This window comes from Tiliqua scincoides, chromosome 1 (assembly GCF_035046505.1).
Source record: "Tiliqua scincoides isolate rTilSci1 chromosome 1, rTilSci1.hap2, whole genome shotgun sequence".
Taxonomy (NCBI): Eukaryota; Metazoa; Chordata; class Lepidosauria; order Squamata; family Scincidae; genus Tiliqua; species Tiliqua scincoides.
The window spans coordinates 61,596,424-61,608,773 of NC_089821.1; the positions used below are offsets into that span (position 1 = coordinate 61,596,424).

Below are 12,350 nucleotides of genomic sequence, written 5' to 3' on the forward strand. Positions count from 1 at the left end.
GGTTTTCAGATCATTCTGGTTTGATGTGATTTCATTTTGAATAGGTAGATGGCTCTTATCTATACCAAGCAAATGAGCAAGCTCTCCAGGTGCAAAAGAACTCTGGAAGTCAAGCTGATGCCAATTGTTGAACGGCAGAATGTAAGGTTCTGGGGGCATGTAAGGTTGGGGTTTCTATTTTACTGACATACTTTGTCTCAAAATTCCATGGAAATCACTAATTCACATGCTTTTTCTTCACCAGCAAGACAACTTTTAAAGACAAGTTATCATGATGTCATTAAAACCCAAGCATTTTCAATGTTTCATTTTTTTTCTTCTCCTCTCAAAATGCTGACCAGCAATACCAGTTGCCCAAACAGCCTTCAGGCAGGAGGAACCAGACATTTCCTTTGATACATTCAGTTCTCAACTCATATTGAGCTTCCTTATGACAACAGGCTCTGCAGATAATAAGCTATGACAAATAAATATGAACTGTACATAAACCCTCATTGAAGGCCCTATTTCAAATGAAAAGCTTCTTTGTTCAAGTAAGTAATTCCTTTAGTTACTGAAATGTAACGCTCTAAAATCCTATTGCTTGTGCAGATCTGAAGACTACCTACCCCAACTCACTACTCTAAGCAGGAACGAAAAGCTAAATCCACATGCTGTCTGGTCTGCCTTTGATTACTTTTGATGTTTGAGAATCCCCAAATGTCAACAAGTAAAACCCTCTATAGGCAGATTGGATCTCCATGTGCTCATAACTGCAGCTTAAACTTTCTGCAGCAAGAAACCCAGGAAAAGAGTCTTCTTAGTAATGTTTAAGCTATTATGGAAACATGTGAAACAGGATTACATTGTAGTCTAGACGGTTTGTGGGATGATCAAGTAGGTGTCTTTTGTTTTTGCTTTTTTAAGACAAAGGCCTGCGGCACCTTCAAGACTAATTTACTGAAGCAGGAACTTTTGCAGGGAACAACTTACTTAATCAGATACATGATATAGGTTCACTTGGCTGGTGATGGCCTTTTCCTTTAAAAGCTCATGCTACAATAAAGTAGCCAATCCTTAATTTAGCTTCTTGGTTTTCTTGACTGCAACATACTAACATGATCCCTCTTCTAAAATCGGTATCATGATGAAGATTCACATGACAGTGAAGCTGTGCTCATAAGTGCATTCTGTAAAAGTAATTTTCCATAAAATCAAGTGCCTTTCAAGTGAATGGGGCTTGCTTCCCCAAAGTTGAGTTACCTATTTTGAAGCAAGATAGTAGCAACATTTGTACAGCACGGTTTGGCTGCGCAAAATGCTTCCCATGTGTTATGTAACTGATGTAATTCTTGATGTAATTCTTGATGTAATTCTTACAATAAACCTGGTAGGAAAGTAACAATCCAATCCTACTGAGGGCCTATGGCAACGGATTTCATGATCTGCTGCCATAATAGCTGTGGTTTCGTGCGCATATGCCAGCACCTCACCCAGCCAGCGCCAGAGCAGGTAAGGTGGCAGCAGAGTCGTTTTGGGGTGGGGCGTGGGCCGAACCAGAGTGGTTTGGAGGTAGGAGGGAAAGGATTTGGTGGTAGTGGCACACACCAAGATTCTTTCTCTCCATTCCTGGTCCAACAAGCCCCTGGGGCTCCTTGAATTTACACCAGCTAAACAGCTAGCATAGGTCTGAGGAAACCCACTGGCAGCAAGGCGACTTATGGAGTACAGATGGCTGGCAACCTTCAGTCTCGAAAAACTATGTTATAAGCCTACAGCACCTGGTATTCCCAGGCGGTCTCCCATCCAAGTACTAACCAGGCCTGACCCTGCTGAGCTTCCAAGATCAGACGAGATCGGGCATGTGCAGGGTAACAGTTGCTGCAAAAAATATGGAACGCTTCACTAACTTGCGTGTTATAAAAAAGATATTTCCTTACTTCTCCCAAGCAGTCTGGTCAACACCCCACCCACCCCTGACCACATGCTCTGTTGGATAGCACTGGACTGCCTGTGTCTCAGCCGCTATGCTAGACCAACTCTCTAATTCACTGCCTCTTACTTCCCAGCGGATATGTTTACAGTTAGAGTGATGCCAAGAGAGTATTATGCCCAAAGTTTCCTTGTCTCCACCTTCATGTTTAAAAGAAAGCCCTCATGGGGCTGCAATATGTAGTGCAAAATTAACTCATAAATGATTGGTTCCCCAAGCTGGTGATGTCAGGAGCCAAAACACCATCCCATTTGTCCACAGGCTACTGTATGGTCACCAGCACACAAGCGGCTATGTGTTGGTTCTCTGAAGTTCTCACAAGGCTTGGATGGTCCTATTTGGCAACTGATACTCTGTTGTTGTAGCTGCTACTACTCCATTTTGTGAAGAATATTTGGGAAAAAAACCATACTTGGAAAAACAGTTTCTGAGGTGTCATAAACTCCATGTGCCAAAAGTATCTGCTTACTGGAAGAGTTTAGGCACATGCTGGATGATCCACAGTGAGGTGCAAGTAGGCCCTTAGCTTCGTCGAAGTGGGTGCCACATGGACACAGGCTTTCTCAGGGTGGCCAACATCTGGTTCCAATGTGTGATGCCCATGCCACCTGCAGCTGGGCCTATGACAACATGGCCAATGTTTTCAGCTCTCCCATCTTCAGAACATTCTGCCACAGTCACCCGGAGAGAAAGTTCCTGCAGAGAGATCAACACATCACTGTACACAACACCTGGGAACATTACTACCTTGGCAACAAGCAGAGATTGGGTTAAGGTGAGGCAGTGCAATGAATGAGCTGCTGCTTCATCTGCTACTTGGGAAGTAAGACTTCTGTTACCATGCTATCACCTTCCATTGGTTTTGGTTTGTGTGTCCTTGCACTGGCATTGCCAGTTCCATCTATAGGCTAAATGACGTATAGAAAGTGGAGACCTTTTTACTACACAGCCATCTTGGGAAAGGACTGGCCGGGTAAGGAGAACTGGAACAGCAGTGTCAAAGGAGCCTGGATCCTTATGGCATGTTTGGTGAGATGCTACTCAGAATCAAGCTAATACTAGGATCAAGCTTGAGGTGCATCCATTTCAACTGACCTTCAGTTCATCTAAGAGAGCTTCATAGTAGGACAGGCCAAAATAAGCAGTATCATCTGCAAAGAAATTTAAGCATGTTTACTCAGAAATAAGTTCCACTGAGCTCAACAAGGGTTTACTCTCTAATAGGATTGCATCCATAGCTGGGAAAGTAGCTATGAACAGCATGTTAGAGTTTATTTAAGATATTCAGCCCTATCTATCATTAACTTTATCCTCTGAGACTGAAACTTCTGGAACGTTTAAGCTATAAGTTATTATTGTGTGTTAGAAGTTCAGTACAAAATGAAAGAGCACTTTAGACATACCACACACAAAGGCTCAACCCCAGAAATGTTCCTCCAAATAACGAATATGTCATAATATGTGAAAAGCAAGAAACACTGGGACATTTTAATCTATGCACTGGATGAATAGACTATGAGGACCTGAAGCTTATGGTTTGAACAATAAAAGTTTGACATGTGTCACTAGTCTCCAAATTTGTTCTCCTAAGCTCCTGAAAACATTATATATGATAACATTTTAACACCTAGAGACTTCTTCATAATCTTAATCATGACCTGCTTCAAACGCACTGAAATAAATTAGACACTCCAGATATCTGATGTGAATTACACCTACAGCCAATCCTTCTGGCTCTACATGGATTATCTGCAGAACTAATTAAAGTTATTTTGTTATTCATTAAAAGATCAGCATCTGCATGAATAAAGAGCAGCATGGAGTGTAACTCAGGAGTCAGTTCTATTAAGCATTATATGTAGAGAGGTTTCTTTTATGCCTGATCCAAAGAATACAGTGAGCTTAAAGTAAAGCTGCATAAATCATGGGATTATTTCTGCACATTTACAGGTTCCAGTTTTGCTTTCCATTTTGTTCTCAATTGTTCTGAAAAACAAACAAGTCATTCAAACTTGTGATTTGCAAAGGCAAAACACACAGTACATGATCTCGCATGGCAGAAACCTATCAAGAGCAAAGCCTCAAAGCCATGACTAGCATTCCACTGAAAACAGCACGTTGCAAGGAGGATGATCATGACGATAAGAGATTCTAGAAGGGATGTTGCCCCATTGGGGGCTTTGGGGTGTGATTTGCTAAAAATGTTGACCTCAAACCCAAGATTTCCTATGGAAATGGACACCTATGCCTAGGCAGACTCTTCCAACAGTTGACAGAGGTCCACTCAATGCTTTTATTTTGTTGATGGTTGTATGCTCCTTTGGGACAGTGCGTCCCAAGCAGTAACAGAAAGTGAATACATGAAAGACAATACTGAGATATCCAGGTCCAGTCAGAGAGATCCATGCATAGTAGCAGGCTTCTGCACATGAATTCTCTTGCTGGATAATGTACTGGGTGTTTTCAATTAATTTTCATTTGAGACCTCACAAAAACCCATACATGTTTCTAAAACCCATACATGTTTGCTTGATAACAAGTATTGTCTTGAGAATAAAAAGAGTGTTAGACTCCAACCCTGGTTCTCAAATGCTAGAGAAGCTGGCAGCCAATGCCTATGCCTTGGATACATACCCACATGCTATTCACAGCAACGCCAGCAGCAAATCTCTCATTCATGCTGTCATATGTTAAGCCATTTCATATGTATCCATTTCTCTTGTGTTCGCAAAGTGATCCACAAAGAGGCTGAACTGCTGAAATCCAGATGCTCAACAATCTGTTTGCCTATAGTACGTACTGAAGGTCTATAGGCAAAAACAAACTGAACACAGTTTTTCAAAAATTTGACACCACAGGAGGGCAGACTAGCAAGGTGAAATTGGATTAAGCTCTTCAAGTTCTGAAGGACCTCAAGTTCTGAAGATCCAATACAGTTCCAGTTTCAACACACATGTACACATGCAGATGCATAACTCATGTACGAGACTATGAGTCTGACAAGGAATACAGGACTTGTGTTTCTTAAGAACTGCGTTTTCTCTTGTTATTGACATACTGTGGAGCCCTCCACTGCCACTGTGACCCATTGTGGCTGCAGATGGTGGAAGGCCTCACAGCACCCCCCCCAATTGGGTGTCGCGACACCGTCTCTAAATGCTTGGTAATGACATCACATGTTATTGCTGAGCTCCGCGCTGCACGGAGCTTGGCTTTGAGCTTTGCAGCTTAGCAGAAACGCTGGCCACAAAGTACTTTTCTGCTCACCAGAAACAAGAGGGGAGGAGACAGGAAAAGGAGGGAAAGCATGCATGGAGTTAAGCATGTGCATGTGTACATGTGTGTTGAAACGGGGACTATACTAGACCTGCAGAACTTAAGGTGGAAAGATAGAATGGCATTCACTCCAACACCTTGATTTTTGAGCAACTGTACTCTAGCTAAATCACTTGGGAGCAGTCTAAAATATGTTTTTTTTCCCAGTAGCAAGCCCCTTATCCTCCAATGTGTGCTGCTTTTATCCTTAACAGTTCAACAGCACCCAAGACTAATTTTTTTTTTAATTGGGACTGTACAGGCCCTGGACATATGTATGTGTACAACACACTTTACTTCTCCATCCTTCATCTTTGAACTCTTTCCTTGTGCAATTCCCTAACCCTTTGGCCTAGCCCCCAAGACACTCTCATCCTCAAGAAAGGAAGGAATAAGCCACAACAGTAGGTCTAGTCGTTATGGTAACCCATCCTTTTCCTTGTTTCTATGCCACCACCGAATAAAGCTTCCTTCTTATTATCACTTCTTTGAAGATTATTCTTTTCAATATATCAGCTTCCAGCACAGAAGCCTTTGAACGATTGAAAAGCAAATTAAATTCTATTCGGTCTTCCAGGTGATGCACTGATTCTGTTTACATCTCTCTTGAGGGTTGTCTTTCCCCATCTTCAATTCTGAAAGTATCTGCTTTGCACATCAAACCCTTGTAGGCAGAATCTATTTTCCATCAAGAAAAACTTATGAACTCAGAAAGATTCTGAAAACTACAGATGTTGGTGGAATTAAGTCAAGCAAATGCCCTGTTCATGCACTCATTGAGCAGGATGCTTTTGTGTGCCATTGTTTGCGCTGAGGTCATGTTCACACTACTGTGTTATATCTCCTGCTGTGTCAGCTTTGGCACATCACCACTGTCCATCATTAAACAGAGGGATTTTTGGCGAAATACCAAACTGGACTCAACCAGAAACATACATACCTATAGGTGGCTTGGCACAGGACGAAGGCACAATCCTAACCAGGTCTATTCAGAAGGAAGTCCTATTTTGTTCAAAAGGGCTTACTCTCAGAAAAGTGTGGTTAGGATTGCAAACTGAACTGAGGCTAGCATGGGCTAGTCTTTCCTTTAAGGTGCAACCCATTTTGTTCTACCATGGGTAGGATCCTGACAAGAGCTTCTGCCCTTGGAAGTTCCCTCTGAGAATGGAAGGATTGTTCCACTCATGCAATGATCCCTTACACTTGCACAGGAAACCCTTGCATGAATAAAATGCTCCTTCCATTCATGGATGGAGCTCTCAATGCTGCAAGTTTGCCACAGGATGTGGTGCTGGCATCTAGCCTAGATGCCTTTAAAAGGGGATTGGACAAGTTTCTGGAGGAAAAATCCATTATGGGGTACAAGCCATGATGTGTATGCGCAACCTCCTGATTTTAGAAATGGGTTATGTCAGAATGCCAGATGCAGGGGAGGGCACCAGGATGAGGTCTCTTGTTATCTGGTGTGCTCCCTGGGGCATTTGGTGGGCCACTGTGAGATACAGGAAGCTGGACTAGATGGGCCTATGGCCTGATCCAGTGGGGCTGTTCTTATGTTCTTATAAGTTTGAGTTGGGACACCACCCAACATAAACTGGCCTTGAGATGAAATTGCTTCTGACTGTATTCCATTGGGCAGACCAGGGAACTAGGACACACTTACCTGTAGGACAATTGCTGGCACCGAGAAGATCATTGCCTCATTAAACACTGGATTTGTGTCACCTCTCTTCATTGCAGTTTTCTTCTTGCTGATTTTCCTCCCATCCTGCAGCAAGTACACTTTGACGAAAGGATCTGATTGAATGGGAAGAAGAGATCATTTTGATCAAGTTATTGTCCCAGGAAAACTGTTTTCTGCATGAGCACTTGATCCAGAAAAAAGAAGTTTCAAAAAGAAAAAGAAATCTTGGAAATAGTGTGGACCTCATCAGCTTGGACTATGCATCCTATATAAGGAAGGGGATCATACATGCAAAATAAATCTTAGCACTGCCTGGTAAAAAAATCACATGTTTACACCAATTTTGTTAAGTAGTATGGTTTTAAAGTGCTATAATCTAATTCAAAGTGTTCTGGATAAAGTAGAACAACATATCTAAACAGATAAATACATGTTACTCCATCTGGCCAAGTACTTTCTCAGAACAACCGAAGGGAAACCAATTAATTAAAACTGGAAAACTAACTTGTCACTTTTGAGACCTTCAAAGAGAATCACCTACCACAGATTTTCAATTTCTGATGTTTATCTAAGTAGCCCAAACGTGAAGACTGGGAGAGAAACACTCCAGAATATTTGATGACTGCCCTGCTGTGTTGATGACTCTTGGGAGAGAATCAGAGAGGCTTGAAAATACTAAGTGAGATACGTTTTTCTGGATGTTGTGCTCAGAAACTTACACTATTGAAAGAATCTGTGACTGCAACACTTCTTAGTTAACAGCTAAGGCCTTTAGTGTGTGCGTGCTTCTCATTATTGTACATATTTGTTTCAACAAATACCTCCTTGTTAAGATTCAGAACTTGAATTCTTAGTTTGGGTTCTTGACTATACCCACAGCTTCAGGAGTAATCTTGCTATTATAGGAACTTCTTACAAGCATATAATTCTTGGCAGTCGCCCTATGAATGCTGGCAGATCAGCACTACTTTCCTTCAATGATGTCTCTTATAGCATTCTTTCAGGAGTGGATCCCCAGCAATATTGGAGGTATTACTGTAACAGTATTACAAGCTGATTCATTGTATAAAGTGGGCTCACTGCATCCATGAGTCCCATATCCGCGCATTTAACCATCTGCACATACAAAGGATCTGCATTGTATAAAGTGGGCTCACTGCATCCATGAGTCCCATATCCACGCATTTAACCATCTGCACATAGAAAGGATCTGCAATTACTTACCTGGAGCCTCCTGAGGCCTCTCTTAGGTCCCACCAGGACTCTATTGGCCTTTGTGGGCCTCAGAATGGCTAGCAGAAGCTTCCAGTTTTCAGTTTTCAGAAGGAAACTTCTGGTTTGTTTCCAAAAACTGGAAGTAGCTTCTGTGGGACATTCTTAGGCCTGTGGAGGCCAATAGCGTGGGTTGCTGGCCAGGTGTGCTGGCCAACCTCGGGAGGTTCCAGGTAATTAATTGCGCAAGCTTCGGGAGTGGATCCCAGTATCTGTGGAATTCCTTAGCTGTGGAAGGGGAGGTCTGGAACCAAACCCCTGCAGATAAGAAGGGCCCACAGCATTTCAGGAGGTTACCAGAGCTACATGGTGGGCTGTGCTGCTGCTGCAGGTCACAACACAAGCCCTCCAGGGCTTGTATAGGCAACCTGAGAGGGATGGGGCCCAGCCCACTATGGAGCAGGTGGAACAACCCAGTGGCAGAGGTCCTGAAGGATCAGTTAATGGCACCAGAAACTGGCGCATCCCAAGCCATGGCTGGGGAAGTCGCCACTCCCCATGCTGGCTCTGATAGGTGGTAGTTTCTGGAGTTTTGCTATGGAAACTGGATGCTTGGGGGCCACACCTAGCAAATGACCTGCCCTGACCAGCACCAGGGTGAAGTGGGGGGGGAGAGGACTGCATGTCATGGCTGCTTTAATGCTGGCTGATGGGCTGGAACAAGCTAGCTGGGGCTCAGCCCTGGGGGACACAGTCAGGCCAAGGACAGCCAATGAGGAGAATGGTGGTCTGGAAGAAGAGTTGGCCTCATCAGCCTGAGGATGGTGGAGCTCCCTGTGAGAGGTCAGGAAGGTTGGGAGGACATGAGGTGAGAGAAGCTCTTCTCCTCAGCCCTGTCTGAGGCCTCCTCATCGCCTGAGCTGAGGTCTATTGCTCTACCTTCTCTAGCAAGCCAGGACAAGCCTCAGGCTTGGCCCCAAGCCCACGAGCCATTTGTCTGGGAAGGACTGGCCTGACCAAGGGTGCAATGACAGACAGTGTGTGACAGAACCATATTCCAAAGTTTTTTAGTGCTATGAATTTAGTTAGAAACCTTGACATTTTGTCAATTTAATGAGATGCATAAACCTCATAGTTTCCATAACCATTCCGATTCTGACAGAGCTGTCTGAGCTTCTCAAAGTTTCCAAATATTCTTCAGGTCAGACTGGAGAGGTCCATGGATGGAGAGCTAAAAGACAAGAATGCTCACTGCACAAATGAAGGACCTGTGTGCAGCACTGTAGGTACATTATGCTATAACTGAAGTGTAGCAGCACCCTCACCATTTATCCAGCCACTGCAGGGGGAAAAAAAACCTTAAGAATCTTTACTAACCTGCAGTCATTTTGCCATTGGTCCACACAAGATTCTTGGCCTTGACCACAACTATCGTCAATCGCTCTGCTGTTGGTAGATAGCTAAGAGAAAGCAGGATTTCACCCACAGAATCCACTGCCTAAAGGGAAATGGAAAGGACCATTCATTTATTTATTTACTAGTATGATTTATAGCATACTATATCCCATGGGCTCACAGCAGTTTACGTTATTTTTTCTACACATTACCAATCATTGATCATTACTGTACTACTCTTGCAACAGATGTACATGTATGAGGCCCCAATCCTATTCTTTTCCTCCCCTGCCAATGCAGCCATGCCACTAGAGTGCATAATGCATCCTGCAGGGGAGGAGCCATCCCAGAGGTTTCCTCTGGGTTTGGGAATGTTATCTGGAGGTAAGCCTCTGTGCAGGCGTGGGTCTACTCTGACACGTGCCAGAGATTTCAGGAACTATTTAAGTCCAGGTGGACCCAACAAGGTGGATTGAGGACTGGAAGGTAGAAAGGATATTGGTGACACCACTGCCACCAATTCTGCCCCCTTCCAGCCCTCGTCCTGCCCCTGCCCCATCTCCTCCCTGTTCCTTTGCTCTGCTTTTTGTTTTGGCCGCTGCTGTGTTTCTATTTATGATGCTTTGATGCATTATATGTTTTGTTTTATTTTATTGTTTAACTATTTTACTGAAGCTTCAAGACCAGCAAATATTCAGAAAACTAAAGTGGCTGCCAACGGCTCCACCATTACTAAAGTGCTGAAGATGCCCTACCGAACGCAGCCATATCCATTTTCCAAAGACCTATTTCCATGTCAAAATGCAATAAATGACCCAATCCTATGGGCCAATGCACGACCTGAACATGTGTTGTGGTGGGTGCAGCATGCTTTACAATTCTTTCAAAGCATGACCTGCCATTCTGCACAGCTGGGATGCCACTGCAAGCAGTGAGTGGCTGTGGTCACACACAACCAGTTCCTGAACAGCCCTGGTGCCGGTAAGTTGCTGCTGGAGGTGAGTGGTGGATAGGCAGAACAGGGCACAGGGTGCTTATCAAGATGGGGAGGGGTCTGTGACAAGGCCAGGAAGGGGGTAGTATTGGTGGCAGCAGCTCTGCTAATATCCTGCCCACTTCCTGTCCTCAATCTACCTTCCTGTGTTCACTCAGACTTGTGCCAGTGATTGCTGGTACAGGTTCAAGTAGACCCACAGCAGCATCGGAAACTTATTTCCAGGCAAGGAAACAAATGTTCCCTTACCTAGAGGAAACTACAGGATTGCCCCCCCTCCAGGATAAAGCATGTGCTCTGGTGGTGCAGTTGCATCAGCGGGGTGTGTGTGCATTTAGATAGGATTGGGTTGAAAGCCATATAGCCAAACAACATGTCATGTTAAATTCATTATTAGGGCTGATGGACCTGGTTTTTACTAAGTAAAGGTAGCTGCATCTGCCCTCCTGTGAATCTGAAAAATAGTGCAGAGGAAGGTGGCTTTGGCCCTCTACCCCCACAGCAGTCCTAATTCCTCCTGTTTCTGCTATTTATCCCAGGAGGGAAGCTCTTCTTTTGTGCCAGCGTATGTGTCCACATGGCCAATCTACCCTGACACCTGTTTTGATGGTGTGGAGGTGGCTGGGAGGAAGAACATTTGGTGATTGCCTAGCAGCACCAATATCATGGTTCTTGCCTTTGGTGGCCCACTGACTCATCCTCAGGGAATTGAGTCTTGTGAGAGGATGTTTACCTTGTTCATATCCTGCAGATAGAGCCATGCGTTGAAAGGTCGGATTGAGAGGTCCAGGTCTGACAACTTCAGCTCTGCTACCCCAGTGCTGATGTTTCTCTCATCCTCATCGATACCAAAGACAGAAAACCTCAAGCTGTACTCCTCCAGTGTGGCAGGATCCAGAGGGATTGAGAACCTCTCATCAAAGAAGACAGAGTAGGCACTTCGTTGGATCTGCACAGAATAAATAGGAAGCAGAGGAGAAATTCAGAATGACAGGTGAGAAAGCTTTTGCTTTTGCTTCTTTTAAGATGGCTGTCAGTGGATCCTGGAATGCTCTCAATGAACAATCACATCAAAAAAGGTGTAAGTTGGTACGTCCTGAGTGAAAACAAATTTGAGTTCCCCAGAATCATAACTCAACCTTCAAAGGGATCACCCATGCCTCTTCGAGAAATTTTTAAAATCAATCAGTAAGAAATGAAAGTCACAATTCTAAACAGCCAAACCGGCAGGCAGGAGAGACATATGCCTCCAAAGATCTTTAAGTGCCTCTCTTCCTTGTCTAAACACAAGTTTAATGAAACAATAATGTAATGTTTAAAATGAGCCAACAATTATTTTGAAGAAGACTCTAATCTCCTCAGCTCTTCTGGAAATGGCTAACTTTGCCTGCAGCAAAGAATGCAGAGAAATGTATAAGCAAATTGTCAGCAGAACAATTAACTCTTGATCTAATGATGAGGTTCTACCCTAATGGCAATGACGGGAAAATCCCAGGAATGCAGGTAAAGTTAGACAGGGAAAAGGGGAAATCACAACCTTATTTTACAGTAACTGCTGAACTTGCATTAGCATAGATGATTCAGGGACAGGTTGACCAAAAAGAGGGGAAGGCAGAGGATGTCGAGCCAGAACGAGGCAAAACAAAGAAGTGCATGACATGCATGTGATGCTAAATAGTGCCACATGTGCAAGATGTGTGAATAACACAGGGATCTGTGTACAGAAGGTTGAGAAATCAATTCCTGAGAAAACTCTGCTCCTTGAAATGCTAGCAAAC

General features: G+C 43.8%; 1 protein-coding gene and 1 pseudogene across 1 annotated transcript in view; both read right to left on the bottom strand.

Moving 5' to 3' along the window:
• Window positions 1-1,748: 1,748 nt before the first annotated feature.
• On the bottom strand, window positions 1,749-1,868 carry LOC136638277 (5S ribosomal RNA; annotated as a pseudogene).
• A 626-nt stretch (window positions 1,869-2,494) lies between these two features.
• Window positions 2,495-12,350, bottom strand: part of SYT12 (synaptotagmin 12) — a 39,813-nt gene continuing 29,957 nt past the window's right edge. The window contains exons 4-7 of the mRNA XM_066609501.1: window positions 11,306-11,521; window positions 9,561-9,681; window positions 6,951-7,084; window positions 2,495-2,668 (exon numbers count right to left, since the gene is read on the bottom strand). Of these exons, the coding sequence (XP_066465598.1) occupies window positions 2,495-2,668; window positions 6,951-7,084; window positions 9,561-9,681; window positions 11,306-11,521 (645 nt within the window). The remainder of the gene's footprint in view (window positions 2,669-6,950; window positions 7,085-9,560; window positions 9,682-11,305; window positions 11,522-12,350) is intronic.